We start from the raw sequence: 19542 nt of genomic DNA on the forward strand, positions 1-19542 counted from the left end.
TAATTGTTCTATGCATGTAATGATTTCACTAGAGTCCCTGTAAGTATGTTTTTTCTGTATCGTTGATGCTGTGTCTCCCAATGTTTGCTAATTTGTGGAACCTTTTGAGAAATTGTTCTTGGAAATAACTGAGAACTAAGAGGATGCTAGCTTCCTGCAGAGTAAGGCTTAACTTGCTTTTGTCAGGACCTCAGTGTGCTAGAAGCCCAAAGAGCAAAGTTTGCGGTCCTCCAAGTTCATATCCTCACTCCAGACCAAGCCCTTTGGAGATTTAATGCACAAGAGTGATAACTGTAGGCACTAAACTCTGCCCTGCGTTATTTGGCACTGCAGTCCCCCAAGTGGCTCTGCCTCTGCTGCTTTCTACAGTCCAGGGAAAACGCAGCGGTAATTTGGGATATGGAGGATGGAGTAAAGAGGGGAATGGATCTTGCTAGGTTCAGAGAAGGTATACCCATCTCTTTCCTCTTCCATCACCGGCTTGAGGAAAAATCCAACAAAGATGCCTTTGATTGGTGTTTCCTATCACATGGCTGTATTATGACTAGATACATGATACAGGAGAACGAGTTAGCATTTTACGATTTACAAGTGGTGGTGTAGGCAGAGTTTTAAGATGACCCACATTATCCCTGCCCCCTCCCCCCACGTGTTGCATCTGTGGTTATGTGATGTTGCATGGTAAAGGAATTTTGTGGATCTAATTAAGGTCCCAAATCAGTTTATTCTGAGTTAATCCTAAGAGTGATTATCCTGTTGTAGGTCTAATAATTATGTGAGTTCCTTAAAAGCAGAGTTTTCTCCAGCTGGTAGCGTACGATGGAGTCAGATTGCAAATGTGAAAAAGATTAAACATGCCACGGCTGCCTTGAAGATGAAGGAACAGGTCCAAGAAGCTGTGAGCAACCCCCACCCCTGGCAGCCAGCAAAAAAGCAGGGTTCTTGGTCCTACAACTACAAGGAACCGAATTCTGCCAACCACAGGTATGAGCATGAAAGATACCAAGCTCTGGCTGAGAAAGCAGCCAGCCAACACTTTGATGTCAGCCTAGTGAGACTGAGACTAAGCAGAGAACCTACCATGCCATGTTGCCATATTGGCCTTCTTACTACACAACCGTGAGATAATAAATGGGTGTGGCTTAAGGCATAAAGTTTGTCGTAATCTGTCATGCAGTAAAAGAAAATACAGGAGTCAGTCTTCGCCTTCCACCAAGATTCACAAAGTGGTGAAATTTCACAAGCACAAAGGTTTGGCTACTAGGTGGCCAAAATGAGTAAGATGTAACGGGAACCACAGACTACTTACGATAGGCTGTTCAGTTGTGTAGTTTTGTGGAAACTGAGAAGAAATCATGGCCCCCAGCTCTTTATGCCCCAGCCTTCTGGGGCAGCTGATGCCACCATGTACCCAACAAGGAAAGATCAGTGGCCTCGAACGTTAGCTATAGATCCCTTCTGAATAGACCTCTGATTTGACCCAAAATTCAGCAAATTATATACTTACTGCATTCTATAGTGAATTAAATCACACAAGTACTAAAGAACAAGTATATACAAAATCTTTATAAATTCACTTATTTCACCAAAAGTATACAAGCAGTATCAATTCACTGAGACAAAAATGAGTATTTTTGTTCTCCACAGGTCACTGAAGTCCTTGTACAATTCCAAGAAGCTATTCATAGAAACGGAACTAGGTTTGAAAACAGTACTGTGTCATGTAAAAATTACAATTCACTGTTGAAATCAAACATTGTGAATAATGTTAAGTACCTGCTATATAACACTTTATCCAATAACAGTATTAACTGCTTGCTAAATAAGGCTTTGATTTATAAAATGCACATGTTTCCAAAACTGTTTAACATCTCTACTTATAAATTAATTCACAGGATTCCTATAGTTGCTTTTTAGCTTCAAATGGGTATTAGCGAAACTAATACGAAATGATCCCCTTTGCAAGCAATGAATTTACTTTCCTTCCTAAATGCAAACATCACATGAAATTAGATTACAACCTTTTTAACCTCTCCTCTAAAGGGTCTGTGACATGAAAGAGGAGACCAATGCCTTGTTTACCAACCTGGAGACATCTCTTGCCATCAATTCACTGAGTGGCCCCGACCTCCAGGAACTCAGGGCCTGGCATGTCTTTTACATCCAGCACTGTATGCATAAGTAAAGGAGAGCAAACAAAGGACCAGAAGGCCCCGTGTGAGCCAAGCATACTGAGCAACCACACTGTGCTTCTGCTTTACTCACTTCACTCATGATCTGGGTACCTGGTTGGCAGGCAGTAGATGGGACATGTCACACACAGATCTGAGTCCTCGAATAATGTACCCTTTGCCAGGTTTTTGTCCCTTTGTGGAAGAAAAATGGAGTAGAGAGGAACATAGCTGCCGGTAAAAGTTACTTTCCCCTCTCTCCATCTTCCTTATGAAATGTACTATTAAAATGATTTTTCTCTCTCCTTGCACCAATGGAAGAAATGAAGTTCTGTAGACACCCACAGTTAAGAGATCCTCCAGATCCAGCAAACAAGACCCTTAGGACATATGAAACGGATTCCCATTAAGACCAAACTGTTATGCTTCAATTAGGTACCAGGCTGGCATCTCGATACATTGGTGAGGCCTAAATTTTACCTTCCTTGAGACTGTATTTCAGCCAATTGCCTGTTTGGAACAGGAGTAGGAACAGTCAAAAATATTAAATTATAAAAGGCAAAAAATTATTAAAGGCAAAGCAGCCTCATGTCAGTTTATCAGCTCATTTGGGAATATCTTTAAAAAAAGTACGACCCCTGTCCTACATTCAGGATTTTGTCACTTATGTGAACCATCTAAATCCTATCTTATTAGAGTAGCTCGAGTTTTATCAGGCTATACCAGTATTGGGTGAGGTGAATCTAAAAAGAAAATCTCCTAAGTAAGCTTCTCTCCTAAGGAGAAAAGAGGTGGCAAAAATTCAAGTGTTAATTTCCCTTTCCTGGGAAGAATTTTAGAAAAACTCAATAGCTCATCTTTTGAGCTCTACCAGCTCCTTATGAAATCCTCATAGCATTAGAATCATCTAAGATACAAGAGGCAGAAAACATATTTACAAAACTGGGCATTCTTTAAAAACAACTCTTGCTAATACTGGGAAAACCATGTAAAGGAAATGTCAAAAGAGGGACAGAAACATCCTTGGCAAAGTGAGGAAAGAGAATACCAGGGTACAGCATCTAATATACATTTTTAATGCCAGAAAATGGTGAACCTAGGAGGAGCTGAGAGGTGGCCTGGTCCCTGAAGTGGACTGCTCAGCTATCTGCGGACCTAAGGAAGTTTGCAAGTGGATGACTGTGCACACACCGAACCTTGCGAACTAACTGGTAGCTGTTCTCATGAGAGAGCATAACCACCTGGCAAGCTTAAAGGCAAGTGTTTTCATTCTTTTAATTAAACAGGCTGTGTTAAAATTCACAACAAAGCCGGCCCAGAACCAAGCAGCCCGCTGTGATGTAGTGCAAATCTCACGGTAACGGAAGGCCGTCGAGAGGCTACACATTGGTTTCCAGTCCTAGCAAGCGTCCCATTCTCTCCACGTTCTTGTCAATTGTAGCCTGACAGGTTATCTCCTTGGCACATTCCATAGGAAACCAGCCTCTCTCTCCGTCTCGCAGTCGTTCCCCCTCATACCAGCCTGCAAACAGGAACAGAGTCTTCATGAAGCAATGAGTGTCTGGATGAATCTGGACCCTGCCTGGCGCTGAGGAGGATGTACCCCAGCTTGTGCATGACGTGATGGAAGGTGAGGAGAAAGTGCAGCATAGGGAAGGGCCTCAAGGAGGAATGAATGACATACCCGAGGTGGCACACAATCAGGAACCCTGAAGGGAGAAGGTTGAAAAGAGCCTGGGAGCTTGGGCTGGGCTGGAGAAGGGGATGCTGTGCATAGGTAGGGGCAGCAGGAAAAGGATTTTTTTTTTCCTTAAGTGAGGAAGGAAGAACCTCAAAATGAGAAGTCACTGGGGGAGTAGGAAGGAAGGGAAACATGGTTCCTTTTGAATAATCCACCATGTGACTGCATTCCTATTCAGAAACAAAAGCAATGGTGTAGCTACAGGAAAGGCAGGAGCAAATGAGCAAACAAACCAAAGGGATATGAAATATGAGCATTAATAATGAAATGAGACTCTTTGGTTCTATGGCACCCTGAATGCTGCACCAGGAGTATTCCTAAGAACCCCCACTTACCATCGCTGATACGTTGATAGATGAGAACCACATCCGCCACCTGTAGGGAGAGTTCGTCTGGCTGTTTGGCGGTGAAGGATCTAATGATTTCTACCTGGGTCAGTGCTGCGGGGGTAAAGGGGACATACTAAGCTCCCAGTAGCAGAACAGGTACAAATCAATACAGTATATTTACTCAATCTTTCTGTGCAATTCAAGGCCAGCTTGACAGAAACAAGTTAAGTTTCTATCAAGCAGAAACTCTGTTCCTCGAACAGTCTTATTTGGCTAAGAGCTTTAGAACTTTAGAAGCTCAGGATCAAGAGAAGCCTTTTATGATGCACGCATCCCCTCAAAAATAACCTTGATAAGGAGCCATTAGTCATGTCACATAATAAAGCAGACAACAGCCATTGTGCATTGGGGAAACTGAGGCCAGACAGATTAGGTGATGTGCCAAGGCCATGCAACTAGTGATAAAATCTGCAGTACCCCCATTCTCCCGGCTCCCACCCAGGCGTTTTTCCCTAGTTCACCAGCACAGGAAAGCTGCCAAATAAGGTCAGAAATAAAAGGAGCTCCAACTGAAAGTCAAACAATATTTCGAGTTCTCCCAACATGCTGGCTCATAACAATTGTAACTTCAGTGACTTGATACTGACATGAGTTCTTAATTTTTTTTAAATATAAAACTTGATTTTAGGCAACTTTTAAACCAATCACTTTAGCTTTGGCTCTAAGCTTAAAGCTATGATCTCTGAGTGCTCCAAGCTAACCACTCTGGCTGCCCTAGTTCTTTCGTTTTGACCTTCCAGCTAGAAACATCCAGAAAAACATAAAATCAAAGTCAAGGTGCTACTAAGCACATGACACCACCCTTTATTTACTGCATCAGTTTCTACTTCCCTAGAAGAAGGAAATGTATTTTCTTAATGTTATCACTTTAATAAATAAGGTCAAAAGGAATGGTAACATAATTTTCTTTAAGATTAAAAAATACATTCCACTTCGATTCAGACTGTCAGTATGGAGAAGGCTTAAACGTGCAACTCCTGCCCACTAACAACTGCTGAAAATCGAAGAGGTTTATAGTACAAGCAGAGCTTTCAATGTAAGTTACTTAACTTAATCCTGACAATATCCCTGCATTGTATATAGGGATACCCCTGACTTGCAGATGCACAGGCTCAGGAAGGCTGTGCAACAATTGGCCACGTTTATGCAACAAAGAACTGCACCTTGGATTTGAATTCAGACCCCCTGACCTCCAAGGCAGGGATCACACAGTTCTGACGTAGGGCCACAGGAAGGAAAGCTTGGAGGAAACTTACAGCGTGGGTATTGTGGCCATTAAGCACTAATAACCCAGCGTCCAGCAGGGGGCACAGCCCCTCCACATTCCAGACCAGGCTGCCCTCCCGGTACTTACAGGTTCGGTCCAGAGGTTGCTTCCCGCTACTGTGTCCCAGGGCGGTGATCCAGCGGGCTCGCTCGCTCCTAAAACACACAGAGCATATCCAACTGAGAGATTCAACATGTCTGGACACAGAATGCAAGGCCATTCCCAGAAAACAGGGAGAGAGTCCCCAGTGAGTTATGGTGGTGTATGAGTTATTTAAAAAGGATAACCTGGGGAATCTAGGCTGAAAATTAGTCAACACTGTTAAAAGATTCTGAATGAATTTGACTAATCATTGATTAAACAGAATTTAAGTTTAACATTTTTAAATTTTTTTAATGTTTATTTTTTGTGAGAGAAAGACACAGAGCATGAGCAGAGGAGATGTAGAGAGAGAGAGACACAGAATCCGAAGCAGGGTCCAGACTCTGAGCTGTCAGCACAGAGCCCGATGTGGGGGCTCAAACTCAGGAACCACAAGATCATGACCTGAGCCGATGTCGGACGCTAAACCGACTGAGCCATCCAGTTGCCCCTCAACATTTTTTTAAATTTAAATTCAAGTTAGCTAACATACAGAGTGGTTTTGGCTACAGGTGTCGAACCCAGTGATTCATCTCTTACATATGACACCACTATTTAATAAAGAGCTGATTACACTATCACATAATCACATAAAGATATTTAGTATATTCAATCTGATATTTTAACATTTCAAAAAAGTGAATTTCATTTAAAAAAAACTCCTAGTAAATCAGTTTCTCTACACTCTCTTCTTTCCCCACACTCAAACCATTTCACAAAGATGAGAAACCTGACCTATTTAAAGTTGTGTAGTTCTTTATACAGCTAATACTGCCAAACATGAGCCTTATTGAAATAAAAATTCTTTGAACGTTTTTAGACTGTTCACAAATGCTTAAAATGGCTTAATGAATACAGCCAAAAAAATGTTGAGGGGAAAAAATGAACTGGGACTTTTTATATAAAGCCATCATTACATGAAACAAAACAATTATTTAAAGGATCAGAAGTTTCAGATAAGCATTATTCCATAATTGAGTTATCCTCCGAAGGTCCAGTATCAAGATTGCAATTAAGTAAATAAGGCTCACACACACACTTTAAAATCTTTGAGGCACTTAGTAACTAACCCATACTACATAGCAGACACAAGCATGTGACATCCATTACTTCATGTAATCCTCCAAAAGCCCATTTAAAGGATGAGAAAGAAGGCTGTGTGGAGGTCCCAAGGCAAGTGATACAAGTCGTCAGTTTTTATAAGGCACTCCACTGTCTTAAGAAGGGGCACCTTTATGCCCGTACTTGAAATACATTTTTTTCTCCTGTAACAGCCTGTACCTAAAGATGGTTGTCACCCTTGCCCCATCTTCTCCGCCCCTCAAGCATCCTTCCACACAGACTGCTTGTGAGCCTGGGGCATGCCACGCTGTTCCACACCCTTTCCTGCCCGTTCCCACTCTCAAGTAGAACCTCTGTTTCCACCCCTCATACTCATCATTAATGAAGAACATCCATAAAACAATGCACTAATCTTAAGTGTATACAGATCTGTGAGTGCTTATGTAGGTGCACCCAAAACCTTGTGTCCCTTTCCCATCAATAACCTCCCACAAAGGGAACCACCACCAGAGACTCATTTTACCTGTCGTGTACTTTATAATGGAATTCTTCAGCATGCCCACTCAATCTTGCAAACACAAGCCTCACCTCCTCCAGCTGGCCTCCTCTGATGCAGGAGCCCACACCTCCATCCCCATCCAGTTTGCCAATTCTGCTCCCACACACTCCTCTGCTCAGCCCTATCCCGTTGCTGGCCAGCTGGAAGCCTCACAAAGGCAGGCATCTTGCCCTTTCAGTTCACTGCCGTATCTCCAGAACATAACCAAGGCCTATAAAGATCTGTTAACCGGATGATCATGACCACTCATCACATACTGACCCCCATTTAGTGGCTTGTCTGTTTCTCTTGGCCATAAACTTCAGGAGGTAAGGCATTGGGTCTTGTTCTAAATAGTTAGTAGAGCACTTATGTGCCAGCTGTGCTACTTTTTTGTATTTGGTGAGTACCATCTAATTTAATCTTTATGACAATACTGAAATTAAATATTACCATTCTTCCCCCCCACACCCTCCAGAGGACAAAGCTGGAGTGTTAATAAGCATTTGCTCACAGTGACACAGCTAAGTGATGGAGTCAGAAAATAAGCCAGGTAGGGGTGCCTGGGTGGCTCAGTCAGTTGAGCATCCGACTTCAGCTCAGGTCATGATCTGACAGCTCGTGAGTTCGAGCCCCACGTCAGGCTCTATGCTGACAGCTCGGAGCCTGCTTTGGCTTCTGTGTCTCTCTCTCAAAAATAAAATAAAAAAAAAAAAGAAGAAAGAAAAGAAGGCAGCCTGGGATCTAGAAGGTGATGCTCCCTATCAGGTGCTCTCAAAGTAATGAGGGAAGTCAGGAAGGGTGAAAACTGTGATGTGCTGAAAGACAGACTTAGTTAAGAAAATGAGGCTGAGCCCTAATCAAGCTGATGCATCAGGTAATAATGTGCACAATTTGTGTAGAAACTGATGATACAGCTTGCTTTAAAAAACAAAACAAAAATAGTATAGGACACAAAGGGCCTCCGGGTGGTTTTATAAGGAACAAGTAGTTTTATAAAGCACAGCCTTCTTTAAAATAATCTTAAGCCAACACTTAAATCCTTGATATCATCTCTGTCAGATATAAGATCTATTTTTTACTCGGGCTCAACTGGAAATTTCCAAAGTACAAAGGTAACTGAAAACTAAATAATACTGTACAGATGGAAAAATTGTTCACCAAGAGACATCTAAAATGATCCACGTGCCATTCCCAAACAAGTCAGCCTCCTCCTTGCCTTACCGTGTGTCTTCACACGGCCCTGACTCCTGTCTGCGGCCCTTCAGTTAGACTCCCAGGCACAGCCCGCCTCTGGCACCGAGTGGCCAGTTTCAGTGACAGGCCTGACCCTGCAGACAGTTTCCAGAAATCCAGATGAAACCTTTCACTCGTGTGGCATGCTGCCTGGATGCTAATGGCATCCCTTAGACACGGCGGCCTCTCACAGAGACTCGAGAGGACAGAACAAGACACTCCTTGTTGCCCTCACTGAAAGGAGCCGCTTCTTGACATGGCTTCAATGAAGCCAGTCCCACCCCCTCTTACATGCCGTCAAAACCGCACGACTTTCCCCGGGGCCTCCCAGAGCCCTGCCAAGGAGCTGCTTCCCACTATGAAGCAGAAAGCACTGCCTCCCTAAAGCAGGGAGGAGACTCCCTCAATGTAAGAGGGAATTCTGAGAACAAGAAAAGCCAGGGCACAGACCTACCCATTATTAAACTGAGATATCAAGCCCAGGGCTCACTTGCAGACAGCTATCTTCTCCAGGGACAATATGAAACAATCAACATGAATCCACAGTCCATCCCACACCCCGTTCGCAGACTTTTCCCTTTGCCCAAATAAAGTGAGAGAATAAGTAACGCCACTCATGTGGACCTGGGCACATCAACGTCCAAGACACCCGAACGCTGCTCCCTTAGACCAACATCCACTGAGCGCCTCCTGCCTTTGCATGAGCCCTGTGCTAGGATGGGGTTGCAAAGTGAGTAAAACAGGGTCTCTTGCTCTCCACAGCCTTCAGTGTGAAGGAGCAGAGAGGGAAGCAAACAAACACAAAATCCAGCACAGTATGCAGTGGGCTGTGGCAGAACACTCTGCTTAAAACACATGGCACCCAGGGAGAGAAAGAAGACTGAGAAGAGACGTTCCACATAAATATCTGCAAGTAGAGTCCTTTCCTAAGACCCGTGTTCTTCATGCACAGCATAAAATTAAGCACCTGCAGTTCCCTACTCAGGAGTCAGATGTGGTAGCATCATGGCCTGCCTCTCATACAATTAAGCACAGTAGGCTTAAACTTAATTGCATAAAGGTCTAAGTCACAAAGCTGGATTTCTCATTGAATGCCAGGCATCTGCTAGAAAAGACAGATACGTACTGAGAAAAATGGGAGAGTAGGCTTTGAAACAAAGAGGCAGGGCTGCACAACAGACAGGGGCTGTTGAACCTTCTCTGTGTCCCTCTTACAGTGGCAGCTGGCCAGATACCTTTTGTGTTTCTTGTCACAGCCTACAAATTTACCTGGGGTTCCTTTTGAAACTCCTACACCCACGGCCTTTGGGGGAAAGTCCTTCAAGCCTTTGTAAAGAGCAGGTTTGTGAGGATGGTTGTTTTTGTTCGTTCCCTCACACACTCAGTTCAACCAGATGAGTTCTGATCCATGAAAGAAAACCCACAGGGTAAAAAAATGTCATGATGAATGCTGTGCATCAAAATCTTACAAAGCTGGACACATGTTCACAACTTACCTAATTCAAAAAATCTAACCAAAGCAAAGCAATTCCCTTAGCCCACTAAGAGGGTTCTAAAATTCAGATTTTGTGACATATAATTAAGCCAATTATTTCTTGAATTATCTGTTTCCTCGATGATATGAGACCCATGTCATCACCTGTGCTCCTGTTGAAGTGGGGCTGGTGATGACGATCACAAAAGATCAAGTGCTTTGAGGGGCACTATGCAGTGTAAGAGATCATTCCTGGATGTGGATTCCAGATTCAACGAGGGGAAAAATACTACAACCTATGATAAATACATTTTTGCACATAAATTACCATCTATTGTGGATTATTTTTTTTTTAGAGGATGAAGTACAAGAGCATGTCAGACATACTATGTACAATTTTATTCCACTTACTTCCTGTTGTTAATTAAATCATTAACAGAAGCAGGAAGGCCGCAGACTCCCTGGCAAACAATGCGCCTTTATGAGGAGGCCCAGGAAATGGTCGCCTGGATGGCTGACAGGACCAGCCACATTCACAAGGCTTCTACTTCTTTCAGTGAGGGAGAAATTTTGAGAAGGATCTTTGATTATGGTTTAAGGTGATTATATCCTACAGCTCAACACAATGGGTAAAGAAAATGTGCGTTTGTCACTGAGCATGTCCTGATGTCTCACGGCTGCATACACGGAGCCCAAATGCCATTCACATTCCACTGTAAACCCAGGAAGCCAAGGACGCCACTTGCTGCAGCCTCTGGTCTGTGCCAGCTGCAGCTGTGTGTGCTTCCTCTTAATGAAGGCAGACAATGGGGGCTCTCCGGCTCCCACATTCCTCTAGAAAGGCCCAGAGGGAGAAGAATGACAGCGGTAAAATATTCGTCCTTTGTCCTTTTATAAAAGATAAGCTTTTGTACTTTTCACAGACTACTGTCTCATTAACAATGTGACTTAAGATTTTGAACGGCAGACAGAGATAACACCATCTACATGGGTTAGATGTACATCCTAAGAAAATTTTAACCACATCCTTTATAGCAATCTTTGAAAAACAAGCGGAACGTAGAGAACACTTGCCTCAGCAGCACAAAAAGGACAGTGAACAAAGACTGACAGGGAAGCGATACTTCCCTACACATGGTTACTATTTATTCTACCTTGCCTTCTAGAAAAGCTAACTAAATTATGGGTCAGTCCCAAAAATATGTATTGGGAACTGGCCACGGACAAAAGTGAGACAAAAGACAAAGCTGGAGTTCAGTGTAGGGATTAGTAATAAAACCACGCAAAACTGGAGAGAAGGAGAATCATTAGGACACTACAGGGTGTCTCAAAAGAGAAGCGATACACAGGTTGTCCTCGGGAATGTGGAAAGATGCAATGGACTTTTGCACAGGAAGAACTGGCAGATAACAGATTTGTTCAGACCTGGAAGAATCACAAATGACACCAGTCTCCAGATTGGATCAACTCGAAATGGTGCCAATGGTACCACTTTACCACTTACAGAAATGTGTGTTTAGGGAAAGCAGTGGGTAGCTGACTGGCTCAGGTAGGCTGCATTTCTGATGGGAGAGCGAATAAGGATGGTTAGAAATGGAAAGAAAGCTAAGAGAGTACAGATAACAAGTGAAGAAAAAATCTCAAAAAGGGAGTCAGGGTGAATGAGCTGAACGGTCAACAAAATGAAATGACACTGGAGGTAAAGAAAGGAAGACTGTTGAATGGGGCAACTAGGAAGCCACTACTCATCTTTCGATGGAACAGCCTTAACAGGGACGCAGAGGAAGAAGTCATATTGAAGACCCTTAAGGAACAACTTAACATGGTACTAGCTGCTCAAACCTAAAATCCAAAACATCATCAATTTGTCTCTCACAGCCACCCCAACTAATCCAATCCGTAAATTCATCCTATTCTCTGCCTCCGAAATAATCGTGTTTCTATCTCCCCTCTCAGACCACAGCCCAAGCCACTGCCAGGACTCCCCTTTACTGCAACAGGACCCTATTTGCTCTCTTCTGCCCCCATTCCAATCTTCCGGAGAACTTCCTGCCATGACTTAAAAGGCTCTACACGCTTCTCAAAATACGTGTGGTGAAGAACCAGTCCTCACCCCCCCCACCTCAACCTCCTATCCCATCCACTGTGAACCAAGTGTTCTTAGAAATACAACAAAAATGAATTAACTGGTAAAATAATCACATGCTTTGATGGAGAAATGTCGAAATGCTCTAAGTTCTTAATTCCTTCCCTCATGCACAGGAGGTTATGGTTTGAGGACTGATGGCCCACGGGCCATACTGGAATAGCTCTGCTCTGAAATGATCTGGCCTCTGTTGGCCTCTTGACCACCCACTCTCTCCTTGGTTTATTCTGACCTAGTCATTTTCACGATGTTCAAGCCAAGTTTGACAACATCAAACTCGTTTCTCTAGAAGTTTTGCATTTGTTGTTGCCTTTGCCTAGAACATTCTGGCCCTGCATTTTCCCACAGGCTGACTTCCCCTTGTCACTCAGGGTTCAGTTCAAATGTCACCTCAGAGAAGTCTTCCTGCACCATCTATTCTGTTTTTTATTATAGAATTGAAACAATATGATGCCCTAAATTTACCATCTGAGTTTTCGCAAATGTTTTTCCTTTTTAGTCTATGGACCTAAGAATACAATTCACGTTTTAATAATTTCTCACATTTAATAGCAAGTGGCGGGGCGCCTGGGTGGTTCAGTCGGTTAAGCATCTGACTTCGGCTCAGGTCATGATCTCATGGCTCGTGAGTTCAAGCCCCGCGTTGGGCTCTGTGCTGACAGCTCGGACCCTGGAGCCTGCTTCAGATTCTGTGTCTCCCTCTATCTCTGACCTTCCCCCGTTCATGCTCTGTCTTTCTGTGTCTCAAAAATAAATAAACATTAAAAAAAAAATTGAAATAGCAAGTGGCTTCCTGGAGTTTCCCTTCCAGGGAAAAAGGGCCAAATGGCAAGGTAGGGGTGGACCAGTCTGACTGGTGGCATCTCAGTAGGAAGATTCAAATTTGTTACCAGAAAGAACACTAGATTCAGGAGGGTCAGGGTCTAGTCCCAGCTTTGGCAACAACTCACTTCCTGTATGACCTCAGGCAAATCATATCACCTTTGTCTCATTTTACATATGGGAGAAAAAATGAGGGAGGTGGAGTACCAACCAGTAATTAGGGCCACCACATATTTTACTGTCTAAACAAGACACCTTTGAGAGTCAAAGTGGGTGCTATTGTTAGTTGTGCCAGAACAGACATTATACTGATCCTGAAGAAACCAAGATGTATGGTCACTTTACTTCAGCTCAGTTTTATCCTTCTCTAGAAACCCCTATGGGACCCTTCCTCATGTTCTATGGCTGGCTCCATTTGGCACATCCCAGATGCTCAATGTTTACCCCATTTCCTTTTGGGAAGCTTTTCTACATTCTTTATGTAATCAAAGTTATTGATCTGTACTACAATTTCACCGTTATAATGACTGAACTGTTGTGTCAAATAGCTGCACCCCTCCTGCTGATTTTACATTCTGTATATCCCCACATGATCTCTGTTGACAACAGTTTTTCAAAGAAGGTAAATATTTAGGTATGAACCACCTCCTTTTTCAAACCAAAGAATAAGTAGACAAAGGATATTAGTAACTAGTATAAAGTACTACAGATATTAAAAGGCCAAAACGGTGGTGAAAACCTGGTTTTCTCAACCAGTTTGCTAATAGGCCACCTTAATCACACATAACATACAAGAGAAGAAACTTCAAAAACATATAGTCACCTATAAATTTTGCAAATCTTAGAAGCAAAGAAAATATTCTACGTAGACCAAAACTGATTGCTCAAAACCATTTCGGCCCAGGGCTGACCTGCACTTTTTCCAACATGGCATATAATAATTTGCTAGACTTTTAAACAGTGAATTGTTTTCTGGGGTTTGTTTTTTTTTTTTTTTAAGGAAAGTACGTCCTGGCTGTAACATTTTCTTTCAATACAAATGCTATTTTATGCCTTGTATGCTTAAAGATGTTTGTTTATTTACTTTTCAACTGATACCTAAGTTGGTGGTGGAGGGGAGGAGAGTGAGGGAGTCACTCCTGTACCCAAGGAGACCTCTGCCTCTCTGGAATGTTCTACACATAGGAGTCAGACCCATGGCTCATATCATTTATGGGTGACATAACTCAATATTCTGGAGAACATTTCTGATTGAGGAAATGAATATACCATTCAGTCCATGGCAACATCAAAAGGCAAGAAGGTAAACAAATGCTACAGAATGTCCCAGAAAAGGATCTAGCCTTGGTATAAAAAGAACTGGACGTGTCGGTTTACTTCCTACTTTGCTGGAATAATCTCAGAAACAAGTGGTGGAGGTTACATAAATTATGAAAGAGACAGTCAGGAAAAGCTCTGCTGATACGTTGGCAAGACCTGAATATAGAACAAACAATCCGAAAAAAGAAAAAGAAAGAGAACAAACAATCCTTATAAACACAGAGGAAAGGAAAACACAAAGCAAAACCAGCAACACTTTCACCATTACTAACTAAAACTGACAACTGAAAATCTGTTTGAGAATTCTCTAAAATCTCTGGATAAGCACTCATCTCCAAAGCCTTTAAAGACTTTTCACCCTTAAAATCATATAAGATCCAAAGCTTAGACATACTAAATTCTCTTTTAAAGAGAGGCTTCCCCAGAGGAAGGCTGGGTCTGTCTTCACTGGACAAGAGGTTTAATCACTTCCAGAGTTGAAGAAATGCCTTCCTGAGCCCTGGTCTTACGTGTGTCTCATGCTGGTCATCTGCACAGACCAGCAGTAGCACCCACCCAGAGGAGCAAATACAGGAATGTGCCTGGAATGCTGCAGGCTCCTTCGGCAATTTCATGGAAGAGCTCCGGGACCTTAAGAAAAGGCATTTCTTTGTTTCATAAACAAACACAGGATGAAGCTCCTTTTCTTACTCCCTCTGCTAACTCTCAAGTTCATTTGGAATACTCTATTTTGGCAAATTTTCAAATCTCAAATGGAGTTTACATCAACCTATCCCTCTTGGTTTTCTTTAGCCTTTGAAAAGTTACTTCTAGTGCCAAAAAGATATGAAATGATCATTGAAAACGTTTTATATGGATGCTTTATAATTGTAATCTTTTTCTGATGTCTCTCTTTAATGACCCAGAAACACTGTTAAAATACTCTTAAGAAGTAGGGACACCTCTCTGGGTTTACTTTCATTAAGATTTTGCTACAGTCTCGGGGTTGTTATTCACCAGCTGCTGATCCATTTTAATTACACCACCTGGGAACCTTGGCAGATTTGGGTGGGAGGATGATCCCTGAGGATAAAGAGTGAGAGAACTTCCCCTTTCCTCTACTGTTCCACCCAACATAATACCGGCCTGTGATGACTGTTTCAAGAGGAGGTCTCCAGCTTCCAAACAAATAAACCGGTCAACTGTCTCTAAATGGACCAAACCACGGGGGTAGACTTGAAAATTAAGCTCGCTTGCCTTCATCCATCCAGTGTGAGGACAGACTGCACCATGACCACTAGTACGCCAGCAGACACACACAGCGGGACTCTCGATTTAGCCTCGGCATCAACTCTGATAGGAAAGTGGATTCATTCATGTTTCCCCAAACCGAGTATCTCTTTTGATAGAAATCATCAGGCCTTTTGCTGTCTAGCTGAAGGCAGGTGACTGCAAAATGGCCTTAACTCCTTTACCTGGGACAACTTACAGCCTACATGGAAACTACCAGGTGTCAACTACCCATGGCTCATGGGTCATATCTTTATCAATGATTAAAATAAAGTGATTTTTACACCACTTTCTAAATATAAAAGCACACCACCTAAAGCACAATGCATCCATCAGGATTCATGAAGATGAAAATAGTAACACCCATCTCTCGAGATGTTGAGAGGATCACAGTGCAAAGATGAGATTCTCCATGAAGCACCTAGACCCAGCGTGTAGGGCATAATAGGTACTCAGCAAAAAAATACATAGTAGCTACTGTTCACCAGTTTTTTAGAGAGTCTCAGACCAAGGGTAATTAATTAGGGAAGAATGACACCAGATAATTCTGAAACCATCCCTGTCCATACTTACTGTGTCTCAGCCCCTAGCAGCATTTCCACTTTCTCACTCGCATGGTTACTCAGGACTGTCAGAGTAAAGAGGTGGCTGGCAGAGCTCTGTCTTGAATAAAGCATTGTAGAACTGTTCTTCCCTGGAGAAGAATTAAGCTCTTCGTTGTCACAAGATTCCACCAATAGCTGATCTCTTAAGGAATAATCATTGACGTTGTAACTTTCTTCACTAGAAGGAAAAGGGAAAAGAACATGTCAACAATTCAATGGGTAAGACTGTGACACTGTCCATTTTCAAGTCACATTCAGGGAGAAGGTGATGGGGAGGAAGGAAGGATAGGAGGAGAATGATTTATTTAAAACTTTTTTAATGATTATTTTTGAGACAGAGACAGAGCACGTGTGAGGGAGGGGCAGAGAGAGAGGGAAACACAGAATCTGAAGCAGGCTCCAGGCTCTGAGCTCTCAGCACAGAGCCCGATGCGGCGCTTGAACTCACGAACCATGAGATTATGTGAGCCGAGTCAGACGCTTAACTGACTGAGCCACCCAGGCATCCTGAAAATGATTTATTTTAAAATATGAACTAGAGGGGCGCTTGGGTGGCTCAGTTGGTTAGGCAACCGACTTTGGCTCAGGTCATGATCTCAGTTTGTGAGTTCGAGCCCCACGTCAGGCTCTGTGCTGACAGCTCAGAGCCTGGAGCCTGCTTCAGATTCTGTGTCTCCCCCTCTCTCTAGCCCTCCCCTGCTCATGCTCTGTGTCTGTCTCTCAATAATAAATAAACGTTAAAAAAATTTTTTAAATGAACTAGAATCTGAATTATATATACTGATTATGAATCAACATAATCCTCCCGAATTAAGCCTGTTAATTACTATTTTTCTGCAATGTATAAATTGTATCTCAGGTTTGAAAGCAATATTAAAAATAATGCTGGGGAAGGGGCACCTGGGTGGCTCAGTCGGTTAAGCATCCAACTTCAGCTCAGGTCGTGATCTTGTGGTATGTGAGTTTGAGCCCTGCATCGGGCTCTGTGCTGACAGCTCAGAGCCTGGAGCCTGCTTCGGATTCTGTGTCTCCCTCTCTATCTGTGCCTACCCAGCTTGTGCTCTTTCAAAAAAATAAACAAACATTAAAAAAAAGTTTGTTTTTTTTTTAAATAATGCTAGGGGCACCTGGGTGGCTCAGTGAGTTGAGTGTTGGACATGGGCTCAGGTCATGATCTTGCAGTTTCTGAGTTCGAGCCCATTTCAGGCTTTCTACTGTTGGCCTGTCAGTGCAGAGCCCGCTTCAGATCCTCTGTCCCCCTCTCTCTGCCCCTCCGTGACTTGTGCACGCCAAAAAATAAATATTTAAAAACAAAACAAATAATGCTAAACTCTAGCTTTCATTTTACATTATCCTGGAACTTGATAATGTATTACAAGTGAGACACACATGCATAGTGGTAATGCTCGAACAGGCACACTTCCCTAGTCTTCCCTCTGTCCGCAGAATAAAGAGGGAGCCCCAAACCTACCCATGCTCTGGATAACAACAGCTCAGTCCCAGCCTCCAAACCACCAGGCACAGGAGGGAAGAAGAGCCTTGGAGATCTGCCTAAGCCATCCTTCTGACACACACAGCCTCACCACCTGCTTCAGAAACCACCAGGACTGATTTCTCTATCCCTGCTTATGCCCATGATCCCAGTATTCTCCATTCCCCTGGAATCTCATCCCCAAAGCACTGTGAACACACCTAATCTGGCTCTATCTCCCTGAGCTCCTCAGCTTGTTCCTGAACCCCTTCTGTGTCCTCCAGAAATGGACCTCATATAGGGAATCCAGCAAAATCTTATAAATCCTCAGCTCTGCCTTGAACCCTCCCTTTACCTTCTTGCCTTAACAGAAGCTTGGCTCTCCCTAGAAAACATGGCCTCCCCATAAGGCTTTCTATCAGCTGGTTTCTCATGCTGCTGCTAGACAGTGATCACTTCTTCCTCCCAAAAAGTCCTTAGCTTTGAAGTTCATGCTGTCTGGCTCTATCTCATAATCAAAGTCAAGGAAAGACTCCCAGTTGAGTTATCTACCCTTATGAGTTTAGTTGCTGGCTCATGGTCCCCCTACAACACTATTTTCTTGAATTTCCACACAGGGGAGACTTCCATTACCCCGGCTTGTCAGTTCCTTGACTTCCCCTTCCCCAACCATCTTACCTTCTGTCCTTCAGCTACCCCACCATCGTCATACCCTAGACCTTGTCATTGAAATCAACTGCAATGTCTCTGTAATCCCAATGTCAAACACCCTCTCCAACCATCTGTCTCTCCTACTCCCCTCTTCTTCTAATCCTCAACCCCAATGATTCTTTTTTTTAAATTGTTTTTAACGAGTATTTATTTTTTAGAGAGAGAGATTCAAAGCATGAGAGGGGGAGAGGCAGAGAGAGAGGGAGACACAGAAACCGAAGGAGGCTCCAGGCTCTGAGCTGTCAGCACAAAGCCCAACACGGGGCTCAAACTCATGAACCATGAGATCATGACCTGAGCCTAAACTGGACACTCAACCGACTGAGCCACCCAGGCGCCCCTCAACCCCAATGATTCTTTAGCCCACTGACTCTACCACCTTTCCCCTGTCCTTGAACCCTTTATGCTTACTAGATTACCCAGCTTGGATTTCTAGGGATGTAGTTTTAATCACCACGTGTATACATGCTCATCTCTTTGGCAAATCCCAACCCTGGTTAGATACAGCTCTCCCTCTACTCCACATCTGTGCCCTTGCAGCTGAACATGGGAAAGCTCAACAAATAACTGCTAAATAAATGGATGACTATGCAATATATTCTAATATATTCTAGGAACAATATTGAATATTCACCTTATTTAATAATAAATGCAAATGTGTGAACTCAGGGGAGCTATGAGAAAATGAAACTCCTCATGCCCAACTACACTAGGCATTTCAGGATAGGCCGCTTTGCTCAAGATTTCTTAGAATTTCTTTCATTCAGTGGCGGACGTCTACCAGTCAACCACTCCCTTGTAACTCTCCTTAGGAAAATTTATAAAATCTTTTCTAAAATTTAGTTTGGTATTCTCTCTTCAAAAGACAGCACACAGTTATTATCTATAAAAGCAAAATACTGCCTTCTGATCAAGTCTACTTGTTGCTACGGTAATAATCTGTATTAACTGGAAGTTCACATGGCAGGATCATTTCCAAAGCTTTCCTGAGACTGCCTGCAGACCAACACAGCCAGAGCCAGCACATATAAAATATTTCTCATATCAAAATAAGGTTTATCAAAGTTCACATGATTTTCATCAAAGGAGAAAGCAGAATAATACACTTTACAAACAAGTAAGGTTGTATTTTCAAAAGACCATGTTTACAAGAAACAAAGCAATTTTTGGCAGAGCAGG

The 19542-nt window shown here is 42.9% G+C and overlaps 1 protein-coding gene and 1 long non-coding RNA gene across 3 annotated transcripts in view; one reads left to right on the top strand and one right to left on the bottom strand.

The window, feature by feature from the left end:
* Nucleotides 1-1546: 1546 nt before the first annotated feature.
* ARHGEF26 (Rho guanine nucleotide exchange factor 26) overlaps nucleotides 1547-19542 on the bottom strand; it is a 127871-nt gene continuing 109875 nt past the window's right edge. For both annotated transcript variants that reach the window (XM_060639026.3, XM_060639024.3), the window contains 4 exons: nucleotides 16150-16359; nucleotides 5656-5723; nucleotides 4248-4352; nucleotides 1547-3693 (listed from right to left, as the gene is read on the bottom strand). In XM_060639026.3, the coding sequence (XP_060495009.2) occupies nucleotides 3551-3693; nucleotides 4248-4352; nucleotides 5656-5723; nucleotides 16150-16359 (526 nt within the window). In that variant the 3' untranslated portion in view covers nucleotides 1547-3550. The remainder of the gene's footprint in view (nucleotides 3694-4247; nucleotides 4353-5655; nucleotides 5724-16149; nucleotides 16360-19542) is intronic.
* On the top strand, nucleotides 3688-11219 carry LOC145712427 (uncharacterized). The gene is made up of 2 exons (XR_014135236.1): nucleotides 3688-3801; nucleotides 9308-11219. It is a non-coding gene; the product is annotated as an uncharacterized LOC145712427 (long non-coding RNA).

The sequence above is a fragment of the Panthera onca genome, chromosome C2 (genome assembly GCF_046562875.1).
Source record: "Panthera onca isolate mPanOnc1 chromosome C2, mPanOnc1 haplotype 2, whole genome shotgun sequence".
Lineage (NCBI taxonomy): Eukaryota > Metazoa > Chordata > Mammalia > Carnivora > Felidae > Panthera > Panthera onca.